At 50.4% G+C, this 13,024-nt stretch overlaps 1 protein-coding gene across 3 annotated transcripts in view; it reads left to right on the forward strand.

Moving 5' to 3' along the window:
• LOC149441419 (semaphorin-3B-like) overlaps window positions 1-13,024 on the forward strand; it is a 63,057-nt gene that overhangs the window by 25,991 nt on the left and 24,042 nt on the right. For all 3 annotated transcript variants that reach the window (XM_089657361.1, XM_089657362.1, XM_089657363.1), the window contains exons 3-7: window positions 687-841; window positions 2,609-2,671; window positions 10,163-10,282; window positions 10,595-10,688; window positions 11,497-11,616. In XM_089657361.1, the coding sequence (XP_089513487.1) occupies window positions 687-841; window positions 2,609-2,671; window positions 10,163-10,282; window positions 10,595-10,688; window positions 11,497-11,616 (552 nt within the window). The remainder of the gene's footprint in view (window positions 1-686; window positions 842-2,608; window positions 2,672-10,162; window positions 10,283-10,594; window positions 10,689-11,496; window positions 11,617-13,024) is intronic.

The raw sequence follows: 13,024 nt of genomic DNA on the forward strand, positions 1-13,024 counted from the left end.
TTCACAGATTTCACACGTAGTAAGCAATGATGTCAGAAGTGACATCTTGCTTACTACTCTGCATGTGATCACTGATTGGCCAATCAGTGATCGCATGATCGGGACCTCGCACAGACGATCGGTGTTTCACTGTGTCTGGAGGACACAGCGGGCACCGGATCGCTCCCAGGGAGCGCGCATAAGCAGGGGGCGACCCCGCACTGCCACCGTCCGGCCGTTTATATACAACGGCCGGACGGGAGGTGGTTAATTTTTATTACTATTTTTCTTTCTTTTTTTTTCTCTTTATTTAGAGGGTTTGAAGGTGTATTTAGATTAATTTCATTAAATATTACATTGCATTCATTCATTACATTGTATTTTATATCCAGGGATGTCATCACTGGGTCTCCATGCAATGCATAGATTTGGAAGACATCTGACACAGATGTCTATCCAATCGCACCAAAAGTATCGCATGGACTACTTCAGAAATCGGTGCGGCTCCGAGCGAGTCGTGACCGCACCGATATGACCGCTGTAATTATGAACAATAGGGTGCGACTTGGCATGTAAATCGCCTGCCAAGTCGCACCCGGTGAGACCGGGTTCTTAATCTGTTAAGTCAGCCCCACATCCTCCAACCTTTCCACAATGTACCGTTTTCACTTCCTTGTTTCCCCCCATCTCTCCCCCCCCCCCCCCAGATCTGTCCCTCCACGGCCTGCGGACCTACACCCACAACCGCTCCTGCTGCTACGACGCCCTCCTACTAGACGAGGAACGCGGTCGCCTCTTTGTGGGCGGGAAGAATTACCTGTTGTCCCTGAGTCTGGATGACATCACCAGGAATGAGCTCACGGTAAGTACCGCTTCCTGCTAGAACTGCTGCACCGGGGCCCCTGTGGTTTGGGGGGGACTGAAGGGGGAGCGGCTGTCTTCATTCTTTTTTTTTTTTTTTTTTTTTTTACATTTCTTTAATTGCTTCCTGGTTTGTGACCTAGGCCAAAATGATTTCATACATCCCAGGAATCTTCAGGAGGGGAGGAGGGGCTTTCTCAGCTAAGCACTCCCTCCTGCCTGCATGCCTAATCTAAGGGCAGGTTGATTCCAGGAAGTAAAGGCTACATTAATATTCTGCCCTTACTCAAGATGGCCGCAGCTAGAAAGTGATTTCTCAGCAAAATATAGCATGGAGACATGGATGGAGGAGATTGCTTTGGATCAGGGCTTTTTTTCTGGTGCCGGAGCTCCCCCCTTGCCAAGTCACCCCTTGTCTCCGCCCCTTCCCAACGCTGAGCAACGTTCCTTAGCCCCACCCCCTACCACCGCTGAGCAACGTTCCTTAGTCCCACCCCCTACCACCACTGAGCAACGTTCCTTAGTCCCACCCCCTACCCGCCGCTGAGCAACGTTCCTTAGTCCCACCCCCTACCCGCCGCTGAGCAACGTTCCTTAGTCCCACCCCCTACCCGCCGCTGAGCAACGTTCCTTAGTCCCACCCCCTACTCGCCGCTGAGCAACGTTCCTTAGTCCCACCCCCTACCCGCCGCTGGGCAACGTTCCTTAGTCCCACCCCCTACCCGCCGCTGAGCAACGTTCCTTAGTCCCACCCCCTACCCGCCACTGAGCAACGTTCCTTAGTCCCACCCCCTAGCCACCGCTGAGCAACGTTCCTTAGTCCCACCCCCTACCCACCACTGAGCAACGTTCCTTAGTCCCACCCCCTACTCACCGCTAAGCAACGTTCCTTAGTCCCACCCCCTACCACCACTGAGCAATGTTCCTTAGTCCCACCCCCTACCCGCCACTGAGCAACGTTCCTTAGTCCCACCCCCTACCCGCCGCTGAGCAACATTCCTTAGTCCCACCCCCTACCCGCCACTGAGCAACGTTCCTTAGTCCCACCCCCTAGCCATCGCTGAGCAACGTTCCTTAGTCCCACCCCCTAGCCACAGCTGAGCAATGTTCCTTAGTCCCACCCCCTAGCCACCGCTGAGCAATGTTCCTTAGTCCCACCCCCTACCTGCCACTGAGCAACGTTCCTTAGTCCCACCCCCTACTCACCGCTAAGCAACGTTCCTTAGTCCCACTCCCTACCACCACTGAGCAACGTTCCTTAGTCCCACCCTGTGGTTTGGGGTGGCCCTGTTAGGTTGGCTGTATGGGGCCCTGTGGTTTGGGGGGGGGGCCCTGTTTGGTTGGCTGTATGGGGCCCTGTGGTTTGGGGGGGGGGCTGTTAGGTTGGCTGTATGGGGCCCTGTGGTTTGGGGGGCCTGTCGGGTTGGCTGAATGGGGCCCTGTGATTTGAGGGGGGCCTGTCAGGTTGGCTGTATGGGATCCTGTGGTTTTGGGGGGCCTGTCAGGTTGGCTGTAAGGGGCCCTGTGGTTTGGGGGGGGCCTGTCAGGTTGGCTGAAAGGGGCCCTGTGGTTTGGGGGGGCCCTGTCAGGTTGGCTGTATGGGGCCCCCATGGTTTATAACAGCAGCCCTGGCTCCCTGTATTGATCTGTCTCAATATCTACAGCACAGAAGCAGATAAGGACATGCAATAAAATCATATCTGTATAACTAGCCAAGATAAGACTTCTCCACTGGAAATAATAATCTCTTCTGTTCTCCTCCAACCAGATTCACTGGCCGGCACTTGTGGAATGGCGGGAAGAATGCAACTGGGCAGGAAAAGACATCAATGTGAGTACAGAGGACCTACGGGGGGGCCATTTATTGGTTACAGCGTAATGGGCGGGGCTTTTGTATACAGAGGGCGGGCTTAGCTGCTAGATCAATCTGATGGTACAAACGAGAGATCCACGTCCAGTCATTAATGTTCCTCTTATCCCAATACAAGCCCACCGGACAGGTTCTGTCTGATTGCAAACTCTAGACTCCTTGCAGCCTTTAATGACATTAAACAACCACAAGGCTCCTGGTAGAAGGGACCATGTGACTTTTGCCTAGGCAAAATAACACAATGATTAATGTGAATTGTAACGATGGGTCCCCATTCACTGGGGGGACCACGGACACGTCACCCCGCATGACCAACATCATCGGAAATGGATCTATTGGTGACTTTGTTTATTATCTGGTGCCAGTGACGCATCCGCGGGACTCCAAAGCGGGTCACATGTGCCAGGTGACACCGTCGCACCCATCGCTGCCCCTGGGCTCCCAGCCTGCTTTGCAACAGATTCCATGTTTACTTTCTGCACGCTGAGTCCCAGTATCCCGGGTCAAAGGTCACTGTGAAGTAGGAGGAAATCTGAGTAGAATAAATAAAGGTGCGGGCGATGGAAAGAAAGAGAGACGCCCAAGTGACAGCTGACCGTGACAGTCCCCCCAAGACCGAGATCCGTCCCTGGAAATCTTCCCGGGGCTCAGATTCACAGCAAAATCTGTTGTCACACACTATTATTATACATGTATATAGCTCTGACATATACCGCAGCGCTGTACAGAGAACACTCAGCCAGTCCCATCAGTCTCTGTACCAGAGGAGCTTACACTCTAATGTCCCCTCCCCCACAGTCACATCATCTCTGTATCAGAGGAGCTTACACTCTAATGTCCCCTCCCCCACAGTCCCACACTATTATTATTATTATACATTTATATACAGTGAAGGAAATGTGTATTTGCCCCCCTCTGATGGTGAATGTTCGCCCCTCACACAGAAATGATCGGTCTAACAATGGAATGTTCGGTGTAACACTGAGAGACAGAATACAACAACAAATTCAGCAGAAATGCTTCTAACAAATGATGATGGATCTGCATGTTCATGAGGGAAAGAAGGATTTGATCCCCTTCACAAAACATGACTTAGTACTTGGTGGCAAATCCCTTGTTGGTAATCACAGAGGTCAGACGTTTCCTGGAGTTGGCCCCCAGGTTCGCACACATCTCAGGAGGGATTTTGGCCCACTCCTCTTGGCAGATCCTCTCCAAGTCTTTAAGGTTTGGTGGCTGACGTTTGGCAACTCGAACTTTCAGCTCCCTCCACAGATTTTCAATCGGATTAAGGTGTGGAGACTGGCTAAGGCCACTCCAGGACCTTAATGTGCTTCTTCTTGAGCCGCTCCTTTGTTGCCTTGGCCGTGTGTTTTGGGTCATTGTCATGCTGGAACACCCATCCACCACCCATTTTCAATGTCCTGGCTGAGGAAAGAAGGTTCTCATCCAAGATTTGAGGGTACATTGCCCCGTCCATCGTCCCTTTGATGCGGTGCAGTTGTCCTGTCCCCTTAGCAGAAAAACACCCCCAAAGCAGAATGTTTCCACCACCATGTTTCACAGTTGGGATGGTGTTATTGGGGTCATAGGCAGCATTCCTCCTCCTCCAAACACGGCCAGTTGAGTTGATGCCAAAGACCTCGATTGTGGTCTCATCTGACCACAACACTTCCCACCAGTCCTCCTCTGCATCATTCAGATATTCAGTGGCAGACTTCAGACGGGCCTGGACATGTGCTTTCTTGTCAGAGGGACCTTGCGGGCACTGCAGGATTTCAGTCCTTGTCGGCGTAGTGTGTTACCAATTGTTCTCTTGGTGACTGTGGTCCCAGCTGCCTGGAGATCATTGACAAGATCCTCACGTGTAGTTCTGGGATGATTCCTCACTGTTCTCATGATCATTGACACTCCACGAGGTGAGATCTTGCATGGTGCACCAGACCTAGGGAGACTGACACTTGTTTTGTGTTTCTTCCATTTGTGAATGATTGCACCAACTGTTGTCACCTTCTCACCAAGCTGCTTGGCCATAGTTTGGTAGCCCAGTCCAGCCTTGTGTAGGTCTACAATCTTGTCCCTGACATCCTTGGACAGCTCTTTGGTCTTTGCCATGGTGGAGAGTTTGGAATCTGATGGTTTGATGGCTCCTGTGGACAGGTGTCTTTTATACAGGTAACACAATGAGATTAGCAGCACTCCCTTTAAGAGACTGCTTCTAATCTCAGCTTGTTACCTGTATGAAAGACACCTGGGAGCCAGAAATCCTGCTGAATGATAGGGGATCAAATCCTTCTTTCCCTCATGAACATGCAGATCCGTCATCATTTGTTAGACGCATTTCTGCTGAATTTGTTGTTGTATTCTGTCTCTCAGTGTTACAATACACCGAACATTCCATTGTTAGACCGATCATTTCTGTGTGAGGGGCGAACATTCAACATCAGCAGGGGAGCAAATACGCATTTCCTTCACTGTAGCTGTGACATATACCGCAGAGCTGTACAGAGATCACTGAACCGGTCCCATCAGTCTCTGTAACACTATAATGACATACAGTCAGGTCCATAAATATTGGGACATGGACACAATTCTAACATTTTTGGCTCTATACATCACCACAATGGTTTTAAAATGAAAGGAACAAGATGTGCTTTAACGGCAGACTGTCAGCTTTAATTTGAGGGTATTTACATCCAAATCAGGTGAACGGTGTAGGAATTACAACAGTTTGCATATGTGCCTCCCACTTGTTAAGGGACCAAGAGTAATGGGACAGAATAATAATCATGAATCAAACTTCCACTTTTTAATACTTGGTTGCAAATCCTTTGCAGTCAATTACAGCCTAAAGTGTGGAACGCATAGACATCACCAGACGCTGGGTTTCATCCCTGGTGATGCTCTGCCAGGCCTCTACTGCAACTGTCTTCAGTTCCTGCTTGTTCTTGGGGCATTTTCCCTTCAGTTTTGTCTTCAGCAAGTGAAATGCTCAATCGGATTCAGGTCAGGTGATTGACTTGGCCATTGCAGAACATTCCACTTCTTTCCCTTAAAAAAACTCTTTGGTTGCTTTTGCAGTCTGCTTTGGGTCATTGTCCATCTGCACTGTGAAGCGTCCAATGAGTTGTGAAGCATTTGGCTGAATATGAGCCGATAATATTCCCGAAACACTTCACAATTCATCCGGCTGCTTCTGTCAGCAGTCACATCATCAATAAATACAAGAGAAGCAGTTCCATTGGCAGCCATACATGCCCACGCCATGACACTACCACCACCATGCTTCACTGATGAGGTGGTATGCTTAGGATCATGAGCAGTTCCTTCTCCATACTCTTCTCTTCCCATCACTCTGGTACAAGTTGATGTCGGTCTCATCTGTCCATAGGATGTTGTTCCAGAACTGTGAAGGCTTTTTTACATGTCGTTTGGCAAACTCTAATCTGGCCTTCCTGTTTTTGAGGCTCACCAATGGTTTCCATCTTGTGGTGAACCCTCTGTATTCACTCTGGTGAAGTCTTCTCTTGATTGGTGACTTTGACACACATACACCTACCTCCTGGAGAGTGTTCTTGATCTGGCCAACTGTTGTGAAGGGTGTTTTCTTCACCAGGGAAAGAATTCTTCGCTCATCCACCACAGTTGTTTTCCGTGGTCTTCCGGGTCTTTTGGTGTTGCTGAGCTCACCGGTGCGTTCCTTCTTTTTAAGAATGTTCCGAACAGTTGTTTTGGCCATGCCTAATGTTTTTGCTATCTCTCTGATGGGTTTGTTTTGTTTTTTCAGCCTAATGATGGCTTCACTGATAGTGACAGCTCTTTGGATCTTATCTCGAGAGTTGACAGCAACAGATTCCAAATGCAAATAGCACACTTGAAATGAACTCTGGACCTTTTATCTGCTCATTGTAATTGGGATAATGAGGGAATAACACACACCTGGCCATGGAACAGCTGAGAAGCCAATTGTCCCAGTACTTTTGGTCCCTTAACAAGTAGGAGGCACATATGCAAACTGTTGTAATTCCTACACCGTTCACCTGATTTGGATGTAAATACCCTCACATTAAATCTGACAGTCTGCAGTTAAAGCACATCTTGTTCGTTTCATTTCATATCCATTGTGGTGGTGTATAGAGCCAAAAATGTTAGAATTGTGTCGATGTCCCAATATTTATGGACCTGACTGTATACTCCTGTGTGAGTGGTAAGTCATTTTCTCCAGCGGTGGGCTGATATGGAGGTATGACTGTAGCTGTGTGGGGGAGGGGAGGGGGGGGGGCTGATATGGAGGTATGATTGAAGCTGTGTGGGGGAGGAGATGGGGGGGGCTGAGCAGGAATTCGATGAATCTGCGTTATCACATGCGTATATACATTCCTCTCCTTCATTGCGTCTATGGGATTCCTCCATATCTATAGAGCCATACAACGTCATCACCCCCCCACCCCCCCACATACTTCCACAGGTCACAGCCCACCCGGGGGCACTATGGCCAGCACACTGCAGGGGGGTCTCAGAGCAAAGACCGGAGCAACCAATCAGGTCAACAGTTTAAAAAAAAAAGAAAACGGACCAAAGCGGTATTAACCACGCAAAAGCGAACATTTCTACCAGTTTTCGATCTGACGGCTGCATTGGTTCTGAAGGTATGCCCCTCCCCCACGCTGTGCCAAATGGCTCCCATAGGAGGTGGTCCGGGAACATCTATTCCCCGAGCGGTCCTCGTGGGACTGACGCACCCAGAAGGGACCGGCGTTCCATCACTCCCGGGATCACAGCTGCAAATCCTTGGCTTCTGAAGCAGAGGATGCGGATCATCAAGTACAATCTGTGCTTGATTAGCTGCATTACAGGGTAGGGGAGACATTGGGGGGGTCGTCTATTAGACCCCTGATGTCTCCATAAAGAGGACCTGTCACCTGCCCGATACTATCACACAGGGGGCTTGTTAAGCTAAATTTAAAAAAAGTGTAAAAAAATAATAAATTATATAAAAGAAGTTAAAAATAATGAAAGAAAAATATTTAAAGCACCCCCACCCCCATATACATCCCTAGTCAAACACTCGGCGAGCATGTGTGTTCCAGCAAAATGTGAGGTATCGCCGCCATGTCAGAGCGAGAGTAATGCGCGATCACCATCACTTCCCTCTAAGCCAGGGGTCTCCAAACTGCGGCCCGGGGGCCAAATGTGGCCTTTTGCTTGTTTTTATCTGGCCCATGGAGCACTACTTCATTCACTGACACCAATGACGGGGCACTATTCTTCCCACTGATACCAATGATGGGGCACTATTCCTCCCACTGATACCAATGATGGGGCACTATTCCTGCCACTGACACCAATGGTGGGACACTATTCCTCCCACTGACACCAATGATGGGGCACTATTCCCCCCACTGATACCAATGATGGGGCACTATTCCTCCCACTGATACCAATGATGGGGCACTATTCCTCCCACTGACACCAATGATGGGGCACTATTCCTCCCACTGACACCAATGGTGGGACACTATTCCTCCCACTGATACCACTGATGGGGCACTATTCCTCCCACTGACACCAATGATGGGGCACTATTCCTCCCACTGATACCAATGATGGGGCACTATTCCTCCCACTGACACCAATGATGGGGCACTATAACTCCCACTGACACCAATGATGGGACACTATTCCTCCCACTGACACCAATGATGGGGCACTATTCCTCCAACTGACACCAATGATGGGGCACTATTCCCCCCACTGATACCAATGATGGGGCACTATTCCTCCCACTGATACCAATGATGGGGCACTATTCCTCCCACTGACACCAATGATGAGGCACTATTCCTCCCCACTGATACCAATCATGGGGCACTATTCCTCCCACTGACACCAATGATGGGGCACTATTCCTCCCACTGACACCAATGATGGGGCACTATTCCTCCCACTGACACCAATGATGTGGCACTAATCCTCCTACTGACACCAATGATGGGGCACAGTTCCTCCCAATGACACAAACAATGGGGCCCAATAACACCAGAGATGGGGCACATTCTTTCCAATGACACCATGATAGGGCACAATTCCTCCCAGTGACACCATCATTGGTGCCCAATGATACCAATGATGGGAGACAATTCCTCCCAATGACACCAATGATGGGGCACAGTTCCTCCCAATGACACAAACAATGGGGCTCAATAACACCAGAGACAGGGCACATTCTTTCCAACGACACCAGTGATGGAGCAAAATTCCTCGCATTGACACCAACAATGGTGCCCAATGATACCAACGATGGGACACAATTCCTCCCAATGACACCAATGATGGGGCACAGTTCCTCCCGATGACACAAACAATTGGGTCCAATAACACGAGATGGGGCATATTCTTTTCAATGACACCAGAGATGGGGCACAATTCCTCCCATTGACATCACTGATAGGGCACAATTCCTCCCAATGACACCAACAATGGGGCCCAGTGATACCAATGATGGGGCACAATTCCTCCCAATGACACCAATGATGGGACACTTATCCTCCCAATGACACCAATGATGGGGCACAGTTCCTCCCAATGACACAAACAATGGGGCCCAATAACACCAGCGACGGGGTACATTCTTTCCAATGACACCATGATGGGGCACAATTCCTCCCAATGACACCAACAATGGTGCCCAATGACACATTAGCGCCGCATCAAAATTGACGCCTTGTGTGGAGTCAGGAGTTGAAGCCTTTCAACGCCTCCCATTCAAGTCTATGGTGACGCCTGGCGGGCGTTTGCGGGGCGTTAATACCATTGAGTTCATTACAGGCGTTTGTGGTGCGATTTTAACGCTTCTAAAATGCCTCACAACCGCGCACAGGGTGTCTGGGGAGTGTTTTCAACACCCGTAAAACGCCCATACAAAGCCTGTGAAACGCTACAGGGGCGCTTGGGAAGAAGTCAAGTGTGAACAAGTCCTAAATCTGCGTTTTGTTAAAAATTAGAAAAGATGTAACTGCCGCCATTTTAATCTCCGGGGCCTCTGCTTTCAGAAAATATATACTTTTTGAGGGGGGGGGGGGGTAAGTAATTTCTAGCAAAAAATGTAGATTTTTAAATTTATTTTTTTTTTACATGTGCGTGAAAAAATTGCCCCAGTGGATGTGGAGACCATTGCAGGAGCCTAGATGGCGCTGTCATGGCGGCTGCTATGGGGCTGGCAGCGGTTGGGCGATCGTTTTGTCGGTTATTCGCTGAGATTGGAATTGGTGATCTGCAGAGCGGAGAGTTCAGGGTAGAGCTGGCTTAGTAAATTCCAGCAGGACGGGAGCTGTCAGTAAATCCCCCCCCAGGATGGAGGGTGGGGGGGGTGCGTAGGACCTGCCGGGAAGAAGCCGATAAATTGTGCAAGTCGTGACATTGCCGCTCACACAAGTATTTCCCCCCCTGCAGGTGGAATGTATGAATTATGTGAAGATCCTTCAGCTGTACAATCGCACTCACCTGTTCACCTGCGGCACCGGAGCCTTCCACCCCACCTGCGGCTACTTGCACGTGGGACAACGCACGGACGTAAGAAGGGGGGGAGGGGACACTCTACACATCCTCACCGCTTACTGCTTTGTATGAGTGGCATTGTGTGTCGTTGCTGGAAATGGCGTGCCAGGAGACCCTCGGATGCCGCCTGTGTGATGCGTTGTTTCAGGACGCTGCCTTTTGCTGTGTGACGTGAGAACTGACCGCAGCACTTAAGGCGTGCCGGAGTGGCCTTGCAAGACACCTGAGAGGCCACTAAGGCACACCTTGCGTGCACGTACAGTTGGACGCGGTGGGATGTTTGCGGTTTGCTGCAGAAAGCTGTACGGCATCGCGTGTGTTTTCCAGGACACGGTGTTTAGGCTGGACATGGCGAGGCTGGAGGATGGGAAAGGACGCTGTCCATACGACCCCAAGCATGCAGCGGCTTCAACGCTTATTGGTGAGTAGACATTTTCTGCACAACTCCCCCCCAATCTCCCCACAGAGGTAAAATTCATATACCAGGACTTGCAGTTTACAGCTTTCAATGCTGCTGGCAAATGCTCTCTCAGTGCTGCTTCCCTGAACTTCTGGTGGACAGTGCAGGCTACAGAAAGTCTGTTAGCTTGGAGATGGGAGGAGCAGGGGTGTGTCTTGCCATCCTGGGTAACAGTGGACAGTGCAGTCTACAGCCAGTACGTTAGCGTGGTGATTGGAGGGGGGAGGAGCAGGGGCGTGCCTTGCCATCCCAGGTAACAGTGGACAGTGCAGTCCACAGCCAATCTGTTAGCGTGGTGATTGGAGGGGGAGGAGCAGGGGCATGTCTTGCCATCCCAGGTAACAGTGGACAGTACAGTCTGCAGCCAGTACGTTAGCGTGGTGATTGGAGGGGGGAGGAGCAGGGGCGTGCCTTGCCATCCCAGGTAACAGTGGACAGTGCAGTCTACAGCCAGTACGTTAGCGTGGTGATTGGAGGGGGAGGAGCAGGGGCGTGTCTTGCCATCCTTGTTATAAGGGGACAGTGCAGTCCACAGCCAATCTGCTAGCTTGGAGAAGGAAGGGGGAGGAGCTGGGGAGTGCCTTGTAATTCTGGGTAACAATGGACAGTGCAGTCTACATATATATGTGAAATTGTAAGATTTATAGAAGAAGCTTCTCCTGCTTGGGGTTGGATGTCCGATGGAAAGGTCCCCTCATTTCATATACCCCCCCCATTATGTCTCCTCCTGCTGCACCCCATGTAATTATATGCACCTCTCCCTTCCCAGGAGATGAACTCTACTCCGGAGTCGCCACAGACCTCATGGGACGGGACTTCACCATCTTCCGCAGCCTGGGACGGCGCCCGCCCCTGCGCACTGAGCAGCACGATTCCCGCTGGCTGAATGGTCAGTTCCTGGGTCCAGCGCCATCTGCTGGCCTATTTCCCTGTGATGTAGGCAGGGTCTTGGATAAGGCGGTACCACCAGTCCTCCTGTACGGGGGCCCAGGGCAGCAGGGGGGCATTGATGTGGGCAGAGAGACGGTAATCAAGACGGGTGGGGAAATCTCTGGAACTGATCCCCTGTATGACTCTCTCTGCAGCAGCTGAAATCCGGCTTCTCCTCTCCCTCCCGCTGGCTTTCAGCTGCTGCAGAGACAGTCATACAGGGGATCGGTTCCAGTAATTGCCCCCGGTGCACCCATCACCCTCCCTGTGCACCAGGCCCCCCTGTACGCCCCCACACCCCCAGTGCTGCCGGCTGTCCTCCTTTCCTTCTCACCAGCAGCTGCAAGCACACAATAGGATCCTTCAGGATGGAGAGTGGGGGAGGGATCCGATAAATATGCCACATTAACCAGCCCCTTCCTTTCCTGAATAAACACAATGAGTGATCGGTACCAATCAGTCACTGTGTTCATTCATAACATAGGGAGCACTGGGATCAGGGAGCTGCTGGAAACTAGGAGGGAGCACTTGAATATCTAAAGCCGTTTAAAGTAGGGAGTGGGTAAACGCCCTGCCATTTTCTGTTATGTCAGGTGACTCATTGGGGAGATTTCCCTTCACTTCCTGTCTTGTTGACTCAACAGGAATTTCCAACATTAGGGAAATCTCCTCTTAGACAGCGGTCCCTGGAAGAGGTCCCTCTATTGGAATATTTTCCCTGTTCTGGTGGCAATTCTAAGGCTGGTTTCACGCTGCTGCGCTTAAAAACAAATAAAAAATATGCACAGGGCATTTTGGGAACACCAGCACGTGCCAGCATCCTTAATTACCAGTGAACTGCAGAGCCAGCACCTGCCAGTGTTCTTGACAACCAGTGTTTGGTTGTTAAGGACGCTGGTGGGTGCCGGCTCCCTAACAACCAGCTATTTACTGGTCGTTAAGGACACTGGTGGGTGCCGGCTCCCTAACAACCAGCTATTCACTGGTCATTAAGGATGCTGGTGGGTGCTGGCTCCACTATTCGCAGGTTGTTACAGACCTCAGAAGGTGCTGACTCCTTAACCAACGTTTTTGTAAAAAAAATTGTCATGTGACCGTGACCCCCCAAAAATGTACTGAAAAACACACCCCTGTGTGTTTCTGGTACGTCTCCATTCACTTAAAATCGAAGGTGCATTTTGGTGGCAATTCCAAGGCTGGATTCATGCTGCTGTGCTTTAAAACAAATATAAATTGTGCATAGCGCCTTTTAAATGCGTCTGGTTCAAATTTAATGCAGCAGATATGCGGTGAATAGCTGGTTGTTAAGGACGCCACCAGGTGCCGGCATTCTTAATTACCAGTGAATTGCAAAGCTGGAACCTGCC

This window comes from Staurois parvus, unplaced genomic scaffold, assembly GCF_062004578.1.
Source record: "Staurois parvus isolate SC_StPar_1 unplaced genomic scaffold, SC_StPar_1.0 ptg000986l, whole genome shotgun sequence".
Lineage (NCBI taxonomy): Eukaryota > Metazoa > Chordata > Amphibia > Anura > Ranidae > Staurois > Staurois parvus.